We start from the raw sequence: 23387 nt of genomic DNA on the forward strand, positions 1-23387 counted from the left end.
TCTCTCAATATCTGTGTGGCCCTTAACCCTATGTCTGACGCCATATAACCGTAAATAAAATGTGTTGAGTGCGTCGTTAAATAAACCATTTCCTTACTTCCTTCCTGATGTATGAGATAAAACGTAAAGCATGCTACTGTCAGTTCATCTATTTATTACATTTTAACACTGAAATACTTCCTTTAACCTCTTGGCACTGTGACGTTTTTACAGATGGAGACAACTTCCATCATGATTACATGTTCAAGATTCCAGTTGTGATGTCTATCTTTGAGCTCTGTGGGTGCGATGTAGCCCAGTGGAAAAGCACTCGCTTTATGTGCGGTCGGTTTGGGATCAATCACCGTTAGTGGGCCCATTGGGCTATTTCTTGTTTCAGCCAGTACACCACGACTGGCATATCAAAGGCCGTGGTATGTGCTATCCTGTCTGGGATGGTGCATATAAAAGATCCCTCGCTGCATTAGGAAAAATGTAGCAGGTTTCCTCTATGACTGTGTCAAAATGACCATATGTTTGACATCCAATAGCTGATGATTAACAAATCAATGTGCTCTAGTGGTGTTGTTAAACAAAACAAACTTCTTCTTCCATCTTTGAGCTGAAATATGTCAACATACTTGTATGACCAGTGGCTATCAAAGAATACAAAACAACCCCCACATTTTGCCACATTTGTTTCCTCACCTGTGCCCTTTTTAACAGACATGGTCATATATTAAAAACTAAATTACGATTTTAAAACTATTTGTGCCTGGTTACTTAACGAAATGTCTTCCCTGATGACAGTTGTGACTTTGTTTATTTTATAGACGTCCAGGTGTTTGGGGACGCAGTCACTTCGCTTCAATCCATGTTTATCAGGTTAGTCATGATTGATCTTGGAACCCATATCATTATTTTAGTTTTCTTACCTTCGTATCACCCAATACAGGCCTCTGAAAATTGTGAGAGCGATTGTTTTGTTCGCGCGTTGCTTGCGCAAATCTAATTTTGTGTAACCTATTTTTTGTTCGCGCAAAAATTTGGAGCACAATTTACTTGAATATGACGGGTTACGCAAAAAAGAAATGGGTTACCTGGATTTATTTGTGCGTGACTGATAAATGGGTCACGCAGATTTTCAATTCTCGGAGGCCTGCAATAGCCAATCTATTTTTCATGCTGGAGTGTCGTTAAACATTGATTGATTGATAGATGTTGATAATTAATTCATAGAATAATATGTACTTCCTTTGTTTGCCTATGTATTTTTTGTGCTAGGGTGTCGTTGAACAATTAATTAATTAATTAAATTCATTCGTTCATTCATTCATTCATGCATTAGTTTGTTTGTTTGTTCGTTCGTTTACTTGTTCGTTCGTTCGTTCATTCATTCATTCATTCATTCATTCATTCATTCATTCATTCATTCATTCATTTATTTGTTTCTGTTTGTTTTTTTGACTCTAAGGTCTAAGATATCATGGGAGAACCGGAAGCTGGAGTGCTCAATCCCTGTGAAGGAAGGCGACATCTTGTTTGTGAACGAGGAGATTGATGAACAGATGCTGCGGGTAACCAGGGTGGAACCGTTAAGCGGCCATCGCATGAAAGCTGTGGGAGCAATTCCAAACTACAAAGAGTAAGACATTAAGCATAATGTGTTGTTTTAATGAGCAGTGAGAAATAAAATATCACTTGTAGGTATAGTAAAATTTAGAATAAAAATCAATATCGCTTAAAAACTTCATGATAAGTTCTGGGTGGAATCTGAATGATTCTATGACATATCTTTCTTTGTCGATCCAGAATGATTACACTCCACCAAAATATGGCAGCCAGTGCATCACGGCTGGCATATCAAAGGCTGTGGTATATACTACCCTGTCTGTGGGATGGTGCATATAAAAGATCCCTTGCTGCTAATCGAAAACAGTAGCCCATGAAGTGGTGACAGCGGGTTTCCTCTCTCAATATCTGTGTGGTTCTTAACCATATGTCTGATGCCATATAACCATAAATAAAATGTGTTGAATGCGTTGTTAAATAAAACATTTTCTTCCTTCCACCAAAATATGGTGAACAGTCAGTATACACTGACAATGCTTGTAAAGGTGAGTTAAACAGAAGTACATTTTATTCATACAATAAAACTTGGGGTGAGTTAAAAAAACTTACAACAGTTTTAAACCAGTTTTTTTTTGTTGCAACAAATAAACACAAAAAATTGAAAACCAAAAGTTATCCCTTGGCAATATTTTTTATCCAGTGGCAAAACTCTGCTGTTGGTAAAGTCCCTTTGGCAATTCAATATCCCAGCTGTTTGTGCCACTGCTATGTTTGAGACCTGTATTCTACTCTTGTTCCCTTCTGCAGGTGGAACTCGGCAATTATTCTTGATTTCTGGTTTTCTACATGTGAAATCTCTCTAAACCAGATACCCACTGGACCAAGTTAAATATCTGTTTTTAAAGGGTATCCAGGTTAGAAAGGTATGTTCTGTTCTGATATTTTAAAAGTGACCATGAAAAACATTCTCTTTTGAGAGAATTCCACTATCTACAGAGGGTTTGATTTTAAAGGGATTGCTGTATGTTATGTGTTTGCAGAGCCCGGAAGTTCTTCCACACGCCATGCTACTCGGAGGAGAGGGTCCAGTGTGGATTGTCCAGGAGAGCAGCGATCAGGAGGAATGAAGGTAATGGTCAATTGTATCTTGACCGTCATAATGTTAACAACAGCAGCCATTTTTTTATTAATTTTTTTTTGTGCTTGCCAAAAAATAAACAAACACAAAACAGTAAATGAATTAAACCTTGACCATCATAATAAGAGCAGCAGCAGCAGCAGCAGCAGCAGCAGCCGCCGCCACCGCCGCCGCCATTTTGAATTTTATAGAACCTTTAAAAATTCAATAATAAAACTAAATGAATTATATGGCGACCAGCATCATGTTAACAACAGTATCTATTTTGAATGTTTGGGAACCATACAAGATTCAGTGAAAAACAGAACATTAATTTTATCCTGCACCCATTGTTTCTACTGACCGATTAAAGCAAAGTTGTAAACATATACTAAAAGAATATGACTTGTAAACCGGACTCAGTGGTGTCATGGTTAAGCTATCAGACATAAAGCTGGTAGGTACTGTGTTTGGAGCCCGGTACCAGATCCCACCCAGAGCGAGTTTTAACGACTCAATGGATAGGTGTAAGACCACTACACCCTCTTCTCTCTCACTAACCACTAGCAACTAACTGACTGTCCTGGACAGACAGCCCAGATAGCTAAGGTGTGTGCCTAGGACAGCGTGCTTGAACCTTAATTGGATTATAAGCATCAAAATAAGTTGAAATGAAATGAATGACTGACTTATGATATCATGTTCACGAGGATGTCATATCCACAGATACATCGCAAAACTGTTCAGTTGACTAAAACAGCTGACAATTTACAGAAATGTGCTTTGCATATATTTTATGTAATAATCAAATGCTGACATTTTAATGACATTTTTCAACAAAACAGGTGCCCAAGCATGGCTTCATGAAATTCCGCACATAACATATAATTATACACACACAGACAGACAGACAGACAGACACACACACAGACACAGACACACGGGCACAGACACAGACACAGACACAGACACACACATGCACAGACACAGGCACAGACACAGACAGACACACACAGACACAGACACACACACACGCACAGACACAGACACACACACACACACACACACACACACACACACACACAGACACAGACACACAGACACACACACACACACACACACACACAGACACACACACACACACACACACACACACACACACACACACACACACACACACACACACACAGACACACACACAGACACACACACGCACAGACCGACACACACACACACAGACAGACACACACACACACACACACACACACACACACACACACACACACACACACACACACACACACACACACACACACACACACACACACACACACACACACACACACACACACACACACACACACACACACACACACACACACACACACACACACACACAGACACACACAGACACACACACACAGACACACACAGACACACACACACACACACACACACACAGACACGGACACACACACACACACACACACACACAGACACACAGACACACATGTATATGTATATCATTTTAACTCTTTGGTCACATGGAGTGGGATGTAGCCCAGTGGTAAAGCATTCGCTTGATGTGCGGTCGGTCTGGGATCGATCCCCGTCAGTGGGCCCATTGGGCTATTTCTCACTCCAGCCAGTGCACCACAACTGGTATATCAAAGGCTGTGGTATGTGTTATCCTGTATGTGGGATGGCGCATATAAAAGATCCCTTGCTGCTAATTGGAAAGAGTAGCCCATGAAGTGGCGACGGCGGGTTTTCTCTCTCAATATCTATGTGGTCCTTAATCATATGTCTGACGCCATATAACCGTAAATAAAATGTGTTGAGTGCGTCGTTAAATAAAACAGTTCCTTCCTTCCTTTGGTCACATATAATATGACACTGATATATGTGTGGGATGTGTATACAGTTTCTAAAACTTGTTTGAGAATTATATTAGTAACACCAATCTTCATCTTAAATTGTTTTTTAAATCTGTGACAATCTCTGTATATTGATGTTAATTATGTTTCAGGTATTCCATATGAAATTGTGCTTCCATTGAAAGGTATGTCATTTAGCAATATCATATTTATAATACATATTAACTTCACTCATAATATGTCTACATAAATTCAGTGACATATAGATATACTAAACAACCAAAGCTTGCATCTCTTGGGGCCATTCAACAATTATAAATGCTATGGGGGGGGATGCGGTATCATGAGATAAATTATGAAATGTTATTAGGGAGAGGGGAATGGGGTTGTTTGTCAAGAGTTATGTAACATTTTCAAAACAGTAGTCTCATTTTTATTTGTAAAATAAAACACAACCAGACACTATTTAGTTTTTTAACATATTTTTATATCTAGTTACTTAATTGAGCCTCTTTTATCATAATGATAACAAAGAAAATATCTATGATATAATTACTTTTAGTTGGTAGTTATTATTATTAAGGGAGTAGTACACTTTTCTAATGGAATTTTTTTATTATTATTATTTTTTTAATATATTTTAATCCTGAATCGCAAATTATTTCTTTGGTCAACAAATAAGTTTACATTAGATGAGACATTTAATTCCTTGGAATTCTTGTTAAAAATACCTCAAGAGTTGTTTACCTGGGCCCCGTTCCAAGAAAGAATTGTAGCTAAGGTTAATTGTAGTGACTTACGGTGAACTTTACAATTGGCACCATAAACTTTACAGCTGTTCCACAAAGCAACCTTATGGTAGTCGTAAGTGCCCCTTTAATGATTCAAATATTCTTTACGAAGAAGTACGAATTAGTTAAATAATGAATTGGTTACCGATTTTTCGGAACATCTTATTCATTGGTATCGGACATCCATGAAGTAACTTTGTCAGTTTATTTGCTAAGCGATAATTGCCGAATGCATAAGACATGAGAGTTATCTCCTGTATTTTCGTGTGAAAGTCTATGGCCTAGAATGTTTTTTCATCGAACGCAACGTTTTATAACCTGCTTGGTAGAGGTATGGTAATATGCTAGAGAGATGGAGAGAAAGGAAAGGGAGCAAAGGATTAATTAAAACAAAAATGTATTGAGTAAATGTTCTTGTTTTTATCAAAGCGTCATCCTACCTGCCTGTGTTGCTGTATTGAGTAAAGGATGGGAGAAGCTATACATGTTCTTGTTTTTATAACAGCGTCATCCTACCTGCCTGTGTTGCTGTATTGAGTAAAGGATGGAAGAAGCTATAAATGTTATTGTTTTTATAACAGCGTCATCCTACCTGCCTGTGTTGCTGTATTGAGTAAAGGATGGAAGAAGCTATAAATGTTCTTGTTTTTATAACAGCGTCATCCTACCTGCCTGTGTTGCTGTATTGAGTAAAGGATGGGAGAAGCTATATATGTTCTTGTTTTTATAAAAGCGTCATCCTACCTGCCTGTGTTGCTGTATTGAGTAAAGGATGGGAGAAGCTATAAATGTTCTTGTTTTTATAACAGCGTCATCCTACCTGCCTGTGTTGCTGTATTGCTGTAAAGGATGGAAGAAGCTATAAATGTTCTTGTTTTTATAACAGCGTCATCCTACCTGCCTGTGTTGCTGTATTGCTGTAAAGGATGGAAGAAGCTATAAATGTTCTTGTTTTTATAACAGCGTCATCCTACCTGCCTGTGTTGCTGTATTGAGTAAAGGATGGGAGAAGCTATAAATGTTCTTGTTTTTATAACAGCGTCATCCTACCTGCCTGTGTTGCTGTATTGCTGTAAAGGATGGAAGAAGCTATAAATGTTCTTGTTTTTATAACAGCGTCATCCTACCTGCCTGTGTTGCTGTATTGCTGTAAAGGATGGGAGAAGCTATAAATGTTCTTGTTTTTATAAAAGCGTCATCCTACCTGCCTGTGTTGCTGTATTGAGTAAAGGATGGAAGAAGCTATAAATGTTCTTGTTTTTATAACAGCGTCATCCTACCTGCCTGTGTTGCTGTATTGAGTAAAGGATGGAAGAAGCTATAAATGTTCTTGTTTTTATAACAGCGTCATCCTACCTGCCTGTGTTGCTGTATTGAGTAAAGGATGGAAGAAGCTATAAATGTTCTTGTTTTTATAACAGCGTCATCCTACCTGCCTGTGTTGCTGTATTGCTGTAAAGGATGGAAGAAGCTATAAATGTTCTTGTTTTTATAACAGCGTCATCCTACCTGCCTGTGTTGCTGTATTGCTGTAAAGGATGGAAGAAGCTATAAATGTTCTTGTTTTTATAACAGCGTCATCCTACCTGCCTGTGTTGCTGTATTGAGTAAAGGATGGGAGAAGCTATAAATGTTCTTGTTTTTATAACCGCGTCATCCTACCTGCCTGTGTTGCTGTATTGAGTAAAGGATGGGAGAAGCTATAAATGTTCTTGTTTTTATAAAAGCGTCATCCTACCTGCCTGTGTTGCTGTATTGCTGTAAAGGATGGGAGAAGCTATAAATGTTCTTGTTTTTATAACAGCGTCATCCTACCTGCCTGTGTTGCTGTATTGCTGTAAAGGATGGAAGAAGCTATAAATGTTCTTGTTTTTATAACAGCGTCATCCTACCTGCCTGTGTTGCTGTATTGCTGTAAAGGATGGAAGAAGCTATAAATGTTCTTGTTTTTATAACAGCGTCATCCTACCTGCCTGTGTTGCTGTATTGAGTAAAGGATGGGAGAAGCTATAAATGTTCTTGTTTTTATAACCGCGTCATCCTACCTGCCTGTGTTGCTGTATTGAGTAAAGGATGGGAGAAGCTATAAATGTTCTTGTTTTTATAAAAGCGTCATCCTACCTGCCTGTGTTGCTGTATTGCTGTAAAGGATGGAAGAAGCTATAAATGTTCTTGTTTTTATAACAGCGTCATCCTACCTGCCTGTGTTGCTGTATTGCTGTAAAGGATGGAAGAAGCTATAAATGTTCTTGTTTTTATAACAGCGTCATCCTACCTGCCTGTGTTGCTGTATTGCTGTAAAGGATGGAAGAAGCTATAAATGTTCTTGTTTTTATAACAGCGTCATCCTACCTGCCTGTGTTGCTGTATTGCTGTAAAGGATGGGAGAAGCTATAAATGTTCTTGTTTTTATAAAAGCGTCATCCTACCTGCCTGTGTTGCTGTATTGAGTAAAGGATGGAAGAAGCTATAAATGTTCTTGTTTTTATAACAGCGTCATCCTACCTGCCTGTGTTGCTGTATTGAGTAAAGGATGGAAGAAGCTATAAATGTTCTTGTTTTTATAACAGCGTCATCCTACCTGCCTGTGTTGCTGTATTGCTGTAAAGGATGGAAGAAGCTATAAATGTTCTTGTTTTTATAACAGCGTCATCCTACCTGCCTGTGTTGCTGTATTGCTGTAAAGGATGGAAGAAGCTATAAATGTTCTTGTTTTTATAACAGCGTCATCCTACCTGCCTGTGTTGCTGTATTGCTGTAAAGGATGGAAGAAGCTATAAATGTTCTTGTTTTTATAACAGCGTCATCCTACCTGCCTGTGTTGCTGTATTGAGTAAAGGATGGGAGAAGCTATAAATGTTCTTGTTTTTATAACCGCGTCATCCTACCTGCCTGTGTTGCTGTATTGAGTAAAGGATGGGAGAAGCTATAAATGTTCTTGTTTTTATAAAAGCGTCATCCTACCTGCCTGTGTTGCTGTATTGAGTAAAGGATGGAAGAAGCTATAAATGTTCTTGTTTTTATAACAGCGTCATCCTACCTGCCTGTGTTGCTGTATTGCTGTAAAGGATGGAAGAAGCTATAAATGTTCTTGTTTTTATAACAGCGTCATCCTACCTGCCTGTGTTGCTGTATTGAGTAAAGGATGGGAGAAGCTATAAATGTTCTTGTTTTTATAACAGCGTCATCCTACCTGCCTGTGTTGCTGTATTGAGTAAAGGATGGAAGAAGCTATAAATGTTCTTGTTTTTATAACAGCGTCATCCTACCTGCCTGTGTTGCTGTATTGCTGTAAAGGATGGAAGAAGCTATAAATGTTCTTGTTTTTATAACAGCGTCATCCTACCTGCCTGTGTTGCTGTATTGCTGTAAAGGATGGAAGAAGCTATAAATGTTCTTGTTTTTATAACAGCGTCATCCTACCTGCCTGTGTTGCTGTATTGAGTAAAGGATGGGAGAAGCTATAAATGTTCTTGTTTTTATAACCGCGTCATCCTACCTGCCTGTGTTGCTGTATTGAGTAAAGGATGGGAGAAGCTATAAATGTTCTTGTTTTTATAAAAGCGTCATCCTACCTGCCTGTGTTGCTGTATTGCTGTAAAGGATGGAAGAAGCTATAAATGTTCTTGTTTTTATAACAGCGTCATCCTACCTGCCTGTGTTGCTGTATTGAGTAAAGGATGGGAGAAGCTATAAATGTTCTTGTTTTTATAACCGCGTCATCCTACCTGCCTGTGTTGCTGTATTGAGTAAAGGATGGGAGAAGCTATAAATGTTCTTGTTTTTATAAAAGCGTCATCCTACCTGCCTGTGTTGCTGTATTGCTGTAAAGGATGGAAGAAGCTATAAATGTTCTTGTTTTTATAACAGCGTCATCCTACCTGCCTGTGTTGCTGTATTGCTGTAAAGGATGGAAGAAGCTATAAATGTTCTTGTTTTTATAACAGCGTCATCCTACCTGCCTGTGTTGCTGTATTGCTGTAAAGGATGGGAGAAGCTATAAATGTTCTTGTTTTTATAAAAGCGTCATCCTACCTGCCTGTGTTGCTGTATTGAGTAAAGGATGGAAGAAGCTATAAATGTTCTTGTTTTTATAACAGCGTCATCCTACCTGCCTGTGTTGCTGTATTGAGTAAAGGATGGAAGAAGCTATAAATGTTCTTGTTTTTATAACAGCGTCATCCTACCTGCCTGTGTTGCTGTATTGCTGTAAAGGATGGAAGAAGCTATAAATGTTCTTGTTTTTATAACAGCGTCATCCTACCTGCCTGTGTTGCTGTATTGCTGTAAAGGATGGAAGAAGCTATAAATGTTCTTGTTTTTATAACAGCGTCATCCTACCTGCCTGTGTTGCTGTATTGCTGTAAAGGATGGAAGAAGCTATAAATGTTCTTGTTTTTATAACAGCGTCATCCTACCTGCCTGTGTTGCTGTATTGCTGTAAAGGATGGAAGAAGCTATAAATGTTCTTGTTTTTATAACAGCGTCATCCTACCTGCCTGTGTTGCTGTATTGCTGTAAAGGATGGAAGAAGCTATAAATGTTCTTGTTTTTATAACAGCGTCATCCTACCTGCCTGTGTTGCTGTATTGAGTAAAGGATGGGAGAAGCTATAAATGTTCTTGTTTTTATAACCGCGTCATCCTACCTGCCTGTGTTGCTGTATTGAGTAAAGGATGGGAGAAGCTATAAATGTTCTTGTTTTTATAAAAGCGTCATCCTACCTGCCTGTGTTGCTGTATTGAGTAAAGGATGGAAGAAGCTATAAATGTTCTTGTTTTTATAACAGCGTCATCCTACCTGCCTGTGTTGCTGTATTGCTGTAAAGGATGGAAGAAGCTATAAATGTTCTTGTTTTTATAACAGCGTCATCCTACCTGCCTGTGTTGCTGTATTGAGTAAAGGATGGGAGAAGCTATAAATGTTCTTGTTTTTATAACAGCGTCATCCTACCTGCCTGTGTTGCTGTATTGCTGTAAAGGATGGAAGAAGCTATAAATGTTCTTGTTTTTATAACAGCGTCATCCTACCTGCCTGTGTTGCTGTATTGCTGTAAAGGATGGAAGAAGCTATAAATGTTCTTGTTTTTATAACAGCGTCATCCTACCTGCCTGTGTTGCTGTATTGCTGTAAAGGATGGAAGAAGCTATAAATGTTCTTGTTTTTATAACAGCGTCATCCTACCTGCCTGTGTTGCTGTATTGAGTAAAGGATGGAAGAAGCTATAAATGTTCTTGTTTTTATAACAGCGTCATCCTACCTGCCTGTGTTGCTGTATTGAGTAAAGGATGGAAGAAGCTATAAATGTTCTTGTTTTTATAACAGCGTCATCCTACCTGCCTGTGTTGCTGTATTGAGTAAAGGATGGAAGAAGCTATAAATGTTCTTGTTTTTATAAAAGCGTCATCCTACCTGCCTGTGTTGCTGTATTGAGTAAAGGATGGGAGAAGCTATAAATGTTCTTGTTTTTATAACAGCGTCATCCTACCTGCCTGTGTTGCTGTATTGCTGTAAAGGATGGAAGAAGCTATAAATGTTCTTGTTTTTATAACAGCGTCATCCTACCTGCCTGTGTTGCTGTATTGAGTAAAGGATGGGAGAAGCTATAAATGTTCTTGTTTTTATAACAGCGTCATCCTACCTGCCTGTGTTGCTGTATTGAGTAAAGGATGGAAGAAGCTATAAATGTTCTTGTTTTTATAACAGCGTCATCCTACCTGCCTGTGTTGCTGTATTGCTGTAAAGGATGGGAGAAGCTATAAATGTTCTTGTTTTTATAACAGCGTCATCCTACCTGCCTGTGTTGCTGTATTGAGTAAAGGATGGGAGAAGCTATAAATGTTCTTGTTTTTATAACAGCGTCATCCTACCTGCCTGTGTTGCTGTATTGAGTAAAGGATGGAAGAAGCTATAAATGTTCTTGTTTTTATAACAGCGTCATCCTACCTGCCTGTGTTGCTGTATTGCTGTAAAGGATGGAAGCTGTATTGCTGTAAAGGATGGAAGAAGCTATAAATGTTCTTGTTTTTATAACAGCGTCATCCTACCTGCCTGTGTTGCTGTATTGCTGTAAAGGATGGAAGAAGCTATAAATGTTCTTGTTTTTATAACAGCGTCATCCTACCTGCCTGTGTTGCTGTATTGCTGTAAAGGATGGAAGAAGCTATAAATGTTCTTGTTTTTATAACAGCGTCATCCTACCTGCCTGTGTTGCTGTATTGCTGTAAAGGATGGAAGAAGCTATAAATGTTCTTGTTTTTATAACAGCGTCATCCTACCTGCCTGTGTTGCTGTATTGAGTAAAGGATGGGAGAAGCTATAAATGTTCTTGTTTTTATAACAGCGTCATCCTACCTGCCTGTGTTGCTGTATTGAGTAAAGGATGGAAGAAGCTATAAATGTTCTTGTTTTTATAACAGCGTCATCCTACCTGCCTGTGTTGCTGTATTGCTGTAAAGGATGGGAGAAGCTATAAATGTTCTTGTTTTTATAACAGCGTCATCCTACCTGCCTGTGTTGCTGTATTGAGTAAAGGATGGGAGAAGCTATAAATGTTCTTGTTTTTATAACAGCGTCATCCTACCTGCCTGTGTTGCTGTATTGAGTAAAGGATGGAAGAAGCTATAAATGTTCTTGTTTTTATAACAGCGTCATCCTACCTGCCTGTGTTGCTGTATTGCTGTAAAGGATGGAAGAAGCTATAAATGTTCTTGTTTTTATAACAGCGTCATCCTACCTGCCTGTGTTGCTGTATTGCTGTAAAGGATGGAAGAAGCTATAAATGTTCTTGTTTTTATAACAGCGTCATCCTACCTGCCTGTGTTGCTGTATTGCTGTAAAGGATGGAAGAAGCTATAAATGTTCTTGTTTTTATAACAGCGTCATCCTACCTGCCTGTGTTGCTGTATTGAGTAAAGGATGGAAGAAGCTATAAATGTTCTTGTTTTTATAACAAAGGTATATCAAAGGTCGTGGTATGTACTACCCTGTCTGTGGGATGGTGCATATAAAAGAACCATTTGTCATTAACATCTGTTTATATTAGTCCCCTACTGGTCCAACTGAGTATATAGGTTTCATCTCCGTCCGTCCATCCGTCTGTCTGTCTGTCTGTCCCACATGTAGTTTTCCGGATTTTTGTTTTCAGAATACCTTGAGATAATGAGCTAAACATTTTTTTTTAGCTTTATCAATGTTCTGCTACAGGTAAAAGTTTGACGTTCATGCCAATTTACTCATTGTTCGCAGAGTTATGCCCCTTGAATTTTAGCAGTACTCTCAGAATACTTGTTAAGTAATAAGTGAAGCATGAAAGCAGCTATAAATGTTTTTGTTTTATTTCACAGGGGTGGGAATTCTCCCCGGATCAGCTGTTTTCCTTTCATGGATATTGAGTTTCCTCACTTTTTAATCATGCTTTCCTCCAAAATGTGTCAGATGGCACATATTTTAATCTAGGATTTCAAGAATTTCTGGGGCCCCTCTAGATTTCCTCTTTTTTACAGTTCACCAATTCCCACCCTTGATTTCAGCGACATCCTGCCTACCCATGTTACTGTACCACAATGAACTAAACGTTGTTGTCTGTGTATATATCACTGTTGATTGAAATAGTGAGTGAAGGATGAAAGCAACTATTATTGTGGTGTTTGTTTTATTTCAGCGACATCCTTCCTACCCATGTTACTGTACCATAATGAACTAAACATTGTTGTCTGTGTATATATATCACTGTTGATTGAAATAGTGAGTGAAGGATGAAAGCAACTATTATTGTGGTGTTTGTTTTATTTCAGCGACGTCCTGCCTGCCTGTGTTACTATGTGGGAATGAAGCAATCCTTCTTCCTCTTCTCGATCTACTAGAGACCAGGTGTCAGGACTGGGCCAGAGTTTGTACAGGTAAATCTCACCACCTGGCCTTTTCCACGGTGACCAATGACAATACATTTAAAGTCTGGGTCACACAGTAGGTATACTGATGGATGTATAGCTCAGTCAGTAGAGTGCTCGTCTTAAGAGCTTTGTTCATGTGATCGAAGCCCCTCAGTGGAGTCATTCTCTCATTTATTATTTTTCAAATTTAATTAACAGTTTCTTTGATACTTAGAATAGTGACCTTCAGAACAAGCAATGATTCACCACGTAACTGGTTGACGGGTCAAGTGAATTTACATTTGTGTAACTGATACGCGAACAGAATGATGGTTCATGTGAAATATTGTGCCCTGATTAAGCGCTGTGAATGTACTGTCTATGGGAAAGAGCATATGAAAGATCCCTTGCTGGTATTCTATTAGACATATAGCCTTAGCATGTGACTTTTAAACAAGTATTTATACCCAACAGCCAAGGTGTATTTTTGTGCTGGGGTGTCGATAAACATTTATTCAAACAAGTACAACTACATAACAAGACTGAGTCCGTGTTTATATTGGTGACTTTCATATTTCAAATACTTGATATATATAGAGGTTATTACCAGAGTGTTTTTCGGTATCGTCATTATCATATATTAGGAATAAAAATTGTATTATGTGAGCCTCAGGCGAGCATAATACATTATTTTTATTCCTAATATTTGCTATTGACGATACCGAAATACACAAGGGTAATAATCTCTTTATCATATAAGTTCAAGCTTAATACAACATGTTTTTGTAAACTGTACACGCAACTTTAATTCCAGTCCACCATTACTAGATATTCAAATGACGTAAGAATATGTGGCGCGGTGTGTTTTTGAATGGAAATGACGTCAAACTCGAATGACGTCATTTTGGATGTCCTTACATCAAAATAAAGTTATGCCTAACATTTTTTGTTTTCTGAATGCTGGACAGCTTTCAGTGTCAAATTGCCATTGAAATGTTTTTATTTGATGACTATGAATGCATACGTCAATCATGGAGTATCACCCATGTACCTTTGCTTAAATGTCAATAAACCTAGTGCCGAGACCTCAACTAATTTACATCTAATTTGCAAAGTTATCAAATTCTTAAAGTATGTGATCTGAAAAATATCACATACTTTGATTGCACTGAAAATGTAAGATATTATATATTGTAAAATCATTTACATATGAAGCATTCTATCCTGCTGCATTTCTATGTTCTAGAACCAGAAGCTCCAGAATGGAAAGACATGGTGGATGATGTGAGTATATACATGTATTTTCAAATGTCTCAAGCAAAGATAAGTGGTATACATGAATATACGGTGAAACTGGCTAAAGCAGCCACTTGTCTTATGAGGCCACCCCAGCGGAAAATTCAGGGGGCGGGGGACCAGGGAGACGCATCCCCCCAAGATGTTTTCAAGTTCCCTCAAAATGTTCAAGTGCCCTTTTTGTTTGTATAAAATTGTTTTGCACGTAAGCATTTTTAGTTGCATGAAGTTAAATGTATTGCTTAATAATAAGTATAATCGTATAGTTAATTAATAAAATGCTTAAATGTGATGGCTATTATATATAACAGGCGCAGCCATTTTGTACCATCCCAGTGAATACACCCTCTGGTGTCATGTCAGGAATTAGTCTTCGAACTGAAGAAACAAAACATACCTGATTTTTGTGGATCCATTGCAATGTTCTGTAATAATATCCATCCCAGTAAGTCAGCACCAAGTATATATTATTTTTCAATACAAAATAAACCACCATTGTCAAAGTGTTGAAATAACTATCTTATGTTTTGTGCATAAATTAAGCCCACGTACTGAAATAATAATCGGAATGTTTTCTTGGTTAATTGGTCTTTTCTTTCCATGGCATGTACCTGTGGTTCCTGATTGGCAGGTGTATATTCAGATGGTCCCCAGACACTGTGTCTAGACACACTAAAAAAACGTGCCTCTTTTATTAAGATCACAGGGTATTGTGTGATAACCGCGCAGACACCCCTCAAATCGTAATGTAAATTATCAGCCGTCCTGCTTTATTACTGTAAGTAATTCTGTAAAACCCTTGATTAAGTAGACTTTCCCATCTAAAATCACAAAACTGACCAATCACGTAGTCCCAAAGAAAAGAAAATTATCATTTAGGTATCGTGAGTGGTAGTTTTTGCTCGAACGTACCCTACCAATAGGCCTAATAATATGCATTGTTTTCTTTGGATTTTTTAAGAGTAAAATACTATAACTCCATTTTGTTCTATTGATGCAAATTGAAATATATTTAGTTAAATAGTTTATTATACTATCAAGTCATTTGTTGTTTTACAAGTCAGGTTGATGAAAGCGAAGCGTCTTGTCATAAATTTGAACGTTTGTTTAAACTGTGCATAGAGGCATTGGACGGAGCTGACAAGCTATACCACCGGATGTCACAAAAACGAAACAAAATGGCTGCCCCCAGTTAGCAGGAATAATCATGGGTTTTTTTATTAACTCTAAAATTACGCATTTTTCATTTCTTATAGTGTCAGTATGTGTTAGTCGTCCGGGTATGCATTTTCCAGCACATCAGGCTCATATTTGAGTTGATCCTCCCTTTACGTTTTGCAAGTATGAGCAAACTTGGAGATGTGTGTCTGTGTTACTGATTCTCAATGGAGTTCAGTGTTCACCACATTGTTTAATGTGAATAATGAACAATAGGCTCTGTCATTTTTATGTATATCAACCCTACCTAGACCAAGCCCTCCTGATAATAGTGCCCTTTAAAGCTATAATTTACATGTGTCCCTTTGTATCATTTTTAAAAAATGTATAACTGCCCTACCTAAACCGAGCCATCCCTAGAATAAAGCCCTTTAAAGCTATAATTTACAAGTGCCGCTTTGTATTGTTTTTATGTATAACTGCTCAAGTTAGACTGAGCCATCCCTAGAATAGTACTTTTTAAAGTTTTAAGTTCTTACAAGTGGCCCCTTTGTATCGTTTTTATGTATAACTGCTCAACTTAGACTGAGCCATCCCTAGAATAGTACCTTTTAAAGTTTTAATTTACAAGTTCTTACAAGTGCCCCTTTGTATCGTTTTCATGTATATCTGCCCTCTGCTGTGCGCCCTCTGGCAAGACACATCGTACCATGCTTAACAACGACCCTGCTCATTAGCCCACTCCACTTTAAAAAAAATGCTCCAACGGACCTGCAATCTCATATAATAATATTTATTAATCCCAGCCAGCGGTCCAGAAAACTGCAGCTAGTCATTTAATGTACACGTCCATTCATATATTGTGATATATACACAAACACATTCATATTAACTTCAAATATTAAAGCTTTTATTAAAATGCCCTTTTAGCGAGTCAATGTGCCCCTTTTTTCTTGGTCCCCCCCCCCCCCCCCCCCCCCCCCAAATATATTACCTGGATCTGCCTATGCACAATAAAATAGATTTAAACCATATAGCTCATAGTTCATAATTTTATTATACATGTACACTACGATAGATATAAACCATACAGCTTATGGTTAATTTAGAGAATAACTAATGGGCTATGAGGAATTACGGATTATCTGTCCTGAGTGAATTAATGTTGTAAACACGAGCCTCTGTCGAGGGTTGTACAACATTAATTCACGAGGGACAGATAATCTGTATTTCCTCGTAGTGAGTTGGTTATTCTCTTTATTACCCATTGTTAATCTTTAACAATTTTAAAAGTCTATTTACGTTCCCACTGCTGTAACAAGCTTACCAGCCATAACAGTATATTCATACGTGCACCGTTACCGGTGCACACATAAAAGTATCCACAGAAGAATAGTTCCAAAAACACTCAAAATAAAATAAAAACCTGTTTTTTTTTAATATTGGTACATATATAGTGTTTATTAGTTTTTGAAAATGATCACAGTAATATTGTCATATAAATGCATGAGCACACGAGTACACACACACACACACACACTCACACTCACACTCACACTCACACTCACACTCACACTCACACTCACACTCACACTCACACTCACACTCACACTCACACTCACTCACACAAACTAACCTAAAACCAACTAACCTAAAACCAGTCATTTTGTGACATCAACCAAGAAACCGCCAGTCGTAAGCAGGGCATACAGTGCAAAAACATTTTTAGTTCAAAACATCCAGATTAGTTCTTTTCAAATTGTTATGGACTCTGCGTTATAAAAAAACCGAATACAGAAAATGTGGTAACAACAAAAGAACCATTTAAGTTAGAAAGGTATTGGTCGCAAGAAAAAAAACAGAAACAGCTCGAAAATGACACGTCTTAGTTTGAGCCACTTTGTTGCACATGGCTTACATGTGATTGCATGCTGTACAATTTAATCCGAATCCGAATCGGACAGTATATGTCGCCGTTTAGCCGGATTTTTGGAAGTGTTTTGATGTTCGTGATTGTTTTCATTGTTGCTTTTGGCGTTGATGGTAATGTTGAAATTACATATATATATATCCTCTCCCCCCCCCGTGAATGTTCGTATCGTAACAAAATATGTATAGTTTGTAGTAATAGTTTGACAGATGAATGAAAGCATGAATGAACAAAAAGTAGTCCCTGCAGTACATAATTACGAATCAAATCTTGTCTTTATAAAGCCAGCCAATCAGTGGCTGTAGAAGCAATCTGCACACTATGCAGAGATCGAACAAATATTACCCCGTATATTTGAGCCCATATGGGTAATTATTTGTTATACAGAGTACCAGTAGACAGTGAAATAGATTTATATCATACAAGTTCATGGTTAATAAATTTTATTAAACAGTTAACATTTACATTTCAGAAAAACCACAGCATTGTGTCACGGTGTTGCACTCATTCCAAGGACAGAGACCTTTACAAGTTCATCATCATCGGAGTGAAGCCGCTGGTCTCGGAAAACTACGAAGAATCCATTGAGTTCGTAACATTCAGCCTGTTAACTATTGCATTAAAGTTATAATTATACTGTTCAAACTGCTAATAACAGTTGTGCCATAATGAGAGATGTAAATATATGCCACATGATTTGCATAACCTAGAATTTACATTGGCATCTCTACGGCAGATCCAAGAAATATTTGAGGGAGGGGACCAAGGGCAAAAAGGCACATGTGAACATAGACTAACTACTGAAAAAGGCACCCCGGTAAAAGTTTGTCTGTGTAATGAAAATTGAACCTGTAAATGGGCACCACTCCAGGCATGGATCTGTAAACTTCATACATAAACTAGAAAATGGGTGTGATATACATGTACTTAAAATGTACATAAGATATATGCTTAGTTACAAAATGGGCATGATATACTTAAAATATACGTAAGATATATGCTTAGTTACAAAATGGGTGTGATATACTTAAAATATATGCTTACCGGTAGTTACAAAATAGGCATGATATATACTTAAAATATACATAAGATATATGCTTAGTTACAAAATGGGCATGATATACTTAAATATACATATGATATATGCTTAGTTACGAAATGGAAGTGATATACTAAGATAAACTAACAGGCAAAAGAAACTTATCACTTTTAAAATAAGTTTATCTGAATTAAAGATACTGCAATAAGTTTGAAAGTAATGAGAAAACATTCGCCAAAACACACCCTGTGGTTCCGAAAAGTCACGGTTTCTGGATTTAGTGAATTTCGTGCAGTCATGAAAAATGTGAAAAACAGCATAATTTGAACTTGTTAAAATGCTTGTGTATGATTGTTGCATAAATACCGGTGTGGGACAAAGCAAGGAAGCAGTATCAAAAAGAACATCAGAGAGATGCCGAGACTTACCCAAGCAGAACGCAACAGAGCTATCGGTATGGCCGATATGGGGGCCTCTCAACGGCAGATTGCAAGAACCTGCAACTGCAGTCAAGCTGCCATCAGCAACTTGTTGAGTCGTTATCAGCAGACAGGCCAGACACACGACCATGCAAGATCGGGAAGACCAAGGGTCACAACGCCAGCTGAAGACCGCTACATCCGGACAATCCACCTGAGGAACCGATTGGTGACGGCGATGACACTGGGACACCCCATCAGCAGACGAACAGTCTTACGACGACTCCGCAAGGCTGGTATCAAACTTTCGCCCCTTCCGTGGAATGGCCTTGACACCTCTACACCGTCAACGCAGATTACAATGGGCGCGAACTGTACGTCGGTGGCAGCGGCGTGATTGGAAAATGGTGCTGTTCACAGATGAAAGTCGCTTCAACATGTTCCGAAATGATGGCCGAGTTCGTGTTTATTGACGTAGGGAAGAGCGACTGGCACCGAATTGCATCCAAGATGTGCACCCTTTTGGTGGAGGCGGCATCATGGTATGGGGCGGTATTTGCAGTCAACGGACAACAAGGCTTCTCATCATCCGTGGAAATCTGACTAGTCAAAAATACAGGGATGAAGTGTTGTGACCTGTTGTGACCCTTTTGCAGCATGACAATGCACGACCTCATACAGCCAGACTTGTTCAGGATTATCTCAACAACGTTAACGTCAACGTATTGCCTTGGCCATCATGTTCTCCAGACATGAATCCCATAGAGCATCTCTGGGATCATCCTGATCGACAGTTGAGACAACGCGTGCCTCCCCCAGCAAATCGACAGCAGCTTGAACAGGTTTTGTTGGATGTTTGACGTCATCCGGCGACTGAGGACACACTTGAGGAGACGTGTTTTGGTGTGTATTGATGCCAAGGGGTGGTCACACATGCTACTGAGGACATGTCTTGTCCCATGATTTGACTTTAGTAGCACCTTTTGAAGGGACTCTGATTGTGTAATTTTTAATTTTGACCCCATGTCTCTTTCGCTCGGCCTTATGGCAAGTGCACTATCGATATGGCAATGCTTTATTGTAAAGACTTTGGGAAATGATTCCTTTCAGTAAAATAATCATCATATAGATCACATCTGTCTTGGTTTTTCTTTATGGACCTACTGAACAAAGTGATAAGTTTCTTTTGGCTGTTAGTTTATATGCTTAGTTACAAAATGGGTGTGATTCACTTAAAATATACATATGATATATGCTTAGTTACAAAATAGGTGTAATATACTTAAAATAATACATAAGATATATGTTTAGTTATTCACCAGCAATATTTGTTTGTGATTAGTATATACATTGGCAAGATATGACTACCAGATATATTTCTATATTTTTAGTCACTGACCAAAATATAGGTCACATGATAATAGTCGAGTTAACTTGAGTGTTTCAGACTAGGTTTTCAATAACATACTCTTTAAATCATTTGTTTCAGTACAGTACAGTACAGTATATACATATAACATTTTACAAAAGATACAAAACATATATATTTCTTTATGAATTAAGAGCTTAGAAATGTTTTTTGAATGTGGTAAAATGTAGCTAGGGTCCACCTGACAATGAGGTCATGTATCATGTATGATGTCATACTTCAAATGCCTTGAAAGGATGATGGTACTCAATTTGTGTACCAAAAAACCTGGAATAAATATGATTTTCTGACTATTCTTGTGGGAATGCAGTAGAAATAAAATAACAGGTTCCTACCTTAAGATATTGGCTTTATCCTACTCAGGCCTTGTGCTTATAAAACTTTTAGAATCTAGACTCAAGACTCGAGTCAGAGGGTCCAATGCCAATACAATACCATACAAATTGAAGTGTGTGACATCATTAGATATTGGAGTCTAAAGTTTTATAAGCACTGGCCCAGGTCAAATGGCGAATGCCGCTTGGCAGAGCCTCACAACATTAGCCATTCTAATCTTCGTGCGATAAAGATACATAGTAACACAAAAACAAATATATAAAGAACATAACTGGTTACTGCCTTAAGATATTTAAGGCAGTAACCGGTTATTCTTTCTATATACATAGTTCAGTGGTAAAGCGCTCACTTGAGGCGAGGTCAGTCTAGGGTCGATCCCTGTCAGTGGGCCAACTGGGCTATTTCTCATTCCAGCCAGTGCACCAAAGAAAGACATGTTTTATTTAATGACGCACTCAACACATTTTACTTACGGTTATATGGCATCAGACATATGGTTAAGGACCACACACATATTGAGAGAGGAAACCTGCTGTCGCCACTTCGTGGGCTGCTCTTTCCGATTAGCAACAAGGGATCTTTTATATGCACCATTCCACAGACAGGGTAGTACATACCACGACCTTTGATATACCAGTAGTGGTGCATTGGCTGGAACGAGAAATAGCCGAATGGGCCCACCAACTCCAGTGCATGGTATATCAAAGGCCGTGGTATGTGCTGTCCTATCTATGGGATGGTGCATATAAAAGATCCCTTGCTAAAATTGGAAACATATAGAAGCTTTCCTCTCAAAGACTCAGAATTACCAAATGTTTGACACCCAGTAGCCGATTATAAATAAATCAATGTGCTGTAGTGGTGTCATTAAACAAAACAAACTTTAAACTTTTTACCTCTATATATTAACTTTTATGTTACTATGGACTACAGGTATCTCTCTCTCTCTCTCTCTCTCTCTCTCTCTCTCTCTCTCTCTCTCTCTCTCTCTCTCTCTCTCTCTCTCTCTCTTCCCCCCCCCCCCCCTCCCATTAGCTGGTATTTATTATATATGGCAAGCCTACTATTAGCACATGATTGCGTAACAGCTGCTGTAGTGTACTTCAGTGTATATTATTGTTCATAGTTTGATACTGATCAATATGCTTTAACTGGTTAAGTCTAATTCCATTAATATATTACCATTATCTTGTGCTTTCAGAAAAATCTTTGGTAAAGAGCTGGTAGATAAATACGATTTGTCTCAGAAGAAAAAGGATTGTGTTCAGGAAAAAGAAACATTCTATCATAAACATGGATTTCACTTTGGTGAGAGTCATTCTATAGTAGACTTTCCACAAATCTAAATTTCTCTTTGTTTTGATTCAAAATCAGCATTAGTAGACATTCCACAAATCCCAATATCTTTGTTGTGATTCAAAATCAATGTTAGTAGACATTCCACAAATCTAAATATCTTTGTTGTGATTCAAAGTCAAATGTTTGTAGATATTTGTGAAAATCTAAACATCTGCTTTTTTATTCAAAATCAGCAATAGTAGACATTCCACAAATCTAAATATTTCTTTGTTGTGATTCCACAAATCTAAATATCTCTTTTTGATTTAAAATCAATGTTAGTAAACATTCCACAATTATGTAAATATCTCTTTATGTCAATGTTAGACATTTCACAAATCAAATATCTCTTTGCTTTTTTTTAATTCAAAATTAATGTTGGTAAACATTTCACAAATCTAAAATATTTTTATGTTTTGATTCAAAATCAATGTTGGTAAACTTTCCACAAATATAAATATCTCTTTGTTTTTATTAAAAATCAGCAGTAGTAGACATTCCACAAATCTAAATGTCTCACAATGTTTTGATTCAAAATCAAGGTTAGTAGACATTCCACAAATGTGGATCATTCTTTTGCGTGTTTTAACTCAAAATAAGGTTATTAGACATTGTACAAATTTGGATAACCCTTTGGTATGGTTTCATTCAAAACCAACGTTAATACACATTTCACAAATTTGGATAACATTTTGGTATGTTTTCATTCAAAACTAAGGTTAGTAGACATTCCACAAATCTGAACATCTTTTTGTTATGTTACCCTTCAGAAAGAATGTTAGTTACAGACAAAATTGTAATTGAATACCGTAATACAGTGAAACCCCTCTAAATCGGACACCTGTGGGACCAATAAAAATGTCTGGTATTGAGAGGGATCCGCTTTAGAGAGGTTAAGTTCTGTACTGGTTTTTAAAAAGGGACTCTGTAAAATGTCCAGTTTTGATGGAATTCCAGTTTACAGAGGGTCCGGTCTTGAGAGGTTTCACTGTGTATCTGATGTTACTATATACACACCACAAATATGGATATCTCTATAGTTGCAGTGTAATAACTGTTTTCTCTCTCTCTCTTATTTTCAAACACTCAATAGGCTTAAATGAAGTGAATGTTTCACCTCTTTAAATGACACATACGTTTCTGTGTTGACTATAAAACTCTTTAAATGACACATACGTTTCTGTGTTGACTATAAAACTCTTTAAATGACACATACGTTTCTGTGTTGACTA

General features: G+C 37.8%; 1 protein-coding gene across 2 annotated transcripts in view; it reads left to right on the plus strand.

Moving 5' to 3' along the window:
• Positions 1-23387, plus strand: part of LOC121379112 (myosin-2 heavy chain-like) — a 75954-nt gene that overhangs the window by 41511 nt on the left and 11056 nt on the right. For both annotated transcript variants that reach the window (XM_041507587.1, XM_041507588.1), the window contains 8 exons: positions 813-864; positions 1454-1624; positions 2592-2680; positions 4698-4730; positions 13133-13237; positions 14457-14494; positions 18067-18182; positions 22019-22125. In XM_041507587.1, coding sequence (XP_041363521.1) covers positions 813-864; positions 1454-1624; positions 2592-2680; positions 4698-4730; positions 13133-13237; positions 14457-14494; positions 18067-18182; positions 22019-22125 — 711 coding nt within the window. The remainder of the gene's footprint in view (positions 1-812; positions 865-1453; positions 1625-2591; positions 2681-4697; positions 4731-13132; positions 13238-14456; positions 14495-18066; positions 18183-22018; positions 22126-23387) is intronic.

The sequence above is a fragment of the Gigantopelta aegis genome, chromosome 8 (genome assembly GCF_016097555.1).
Source record: "Gigantopelta aegis isolate Gae_Host chromosome 8, Gae_host_genome, whole genome shotgun sequence".
Lineage (NCBI taxonomy): Eukaryota > Metazoa > Mollusca > Gastropoda > Neomphalida > Peltospiridae > Gigantopelta > Gigantopelta aegis.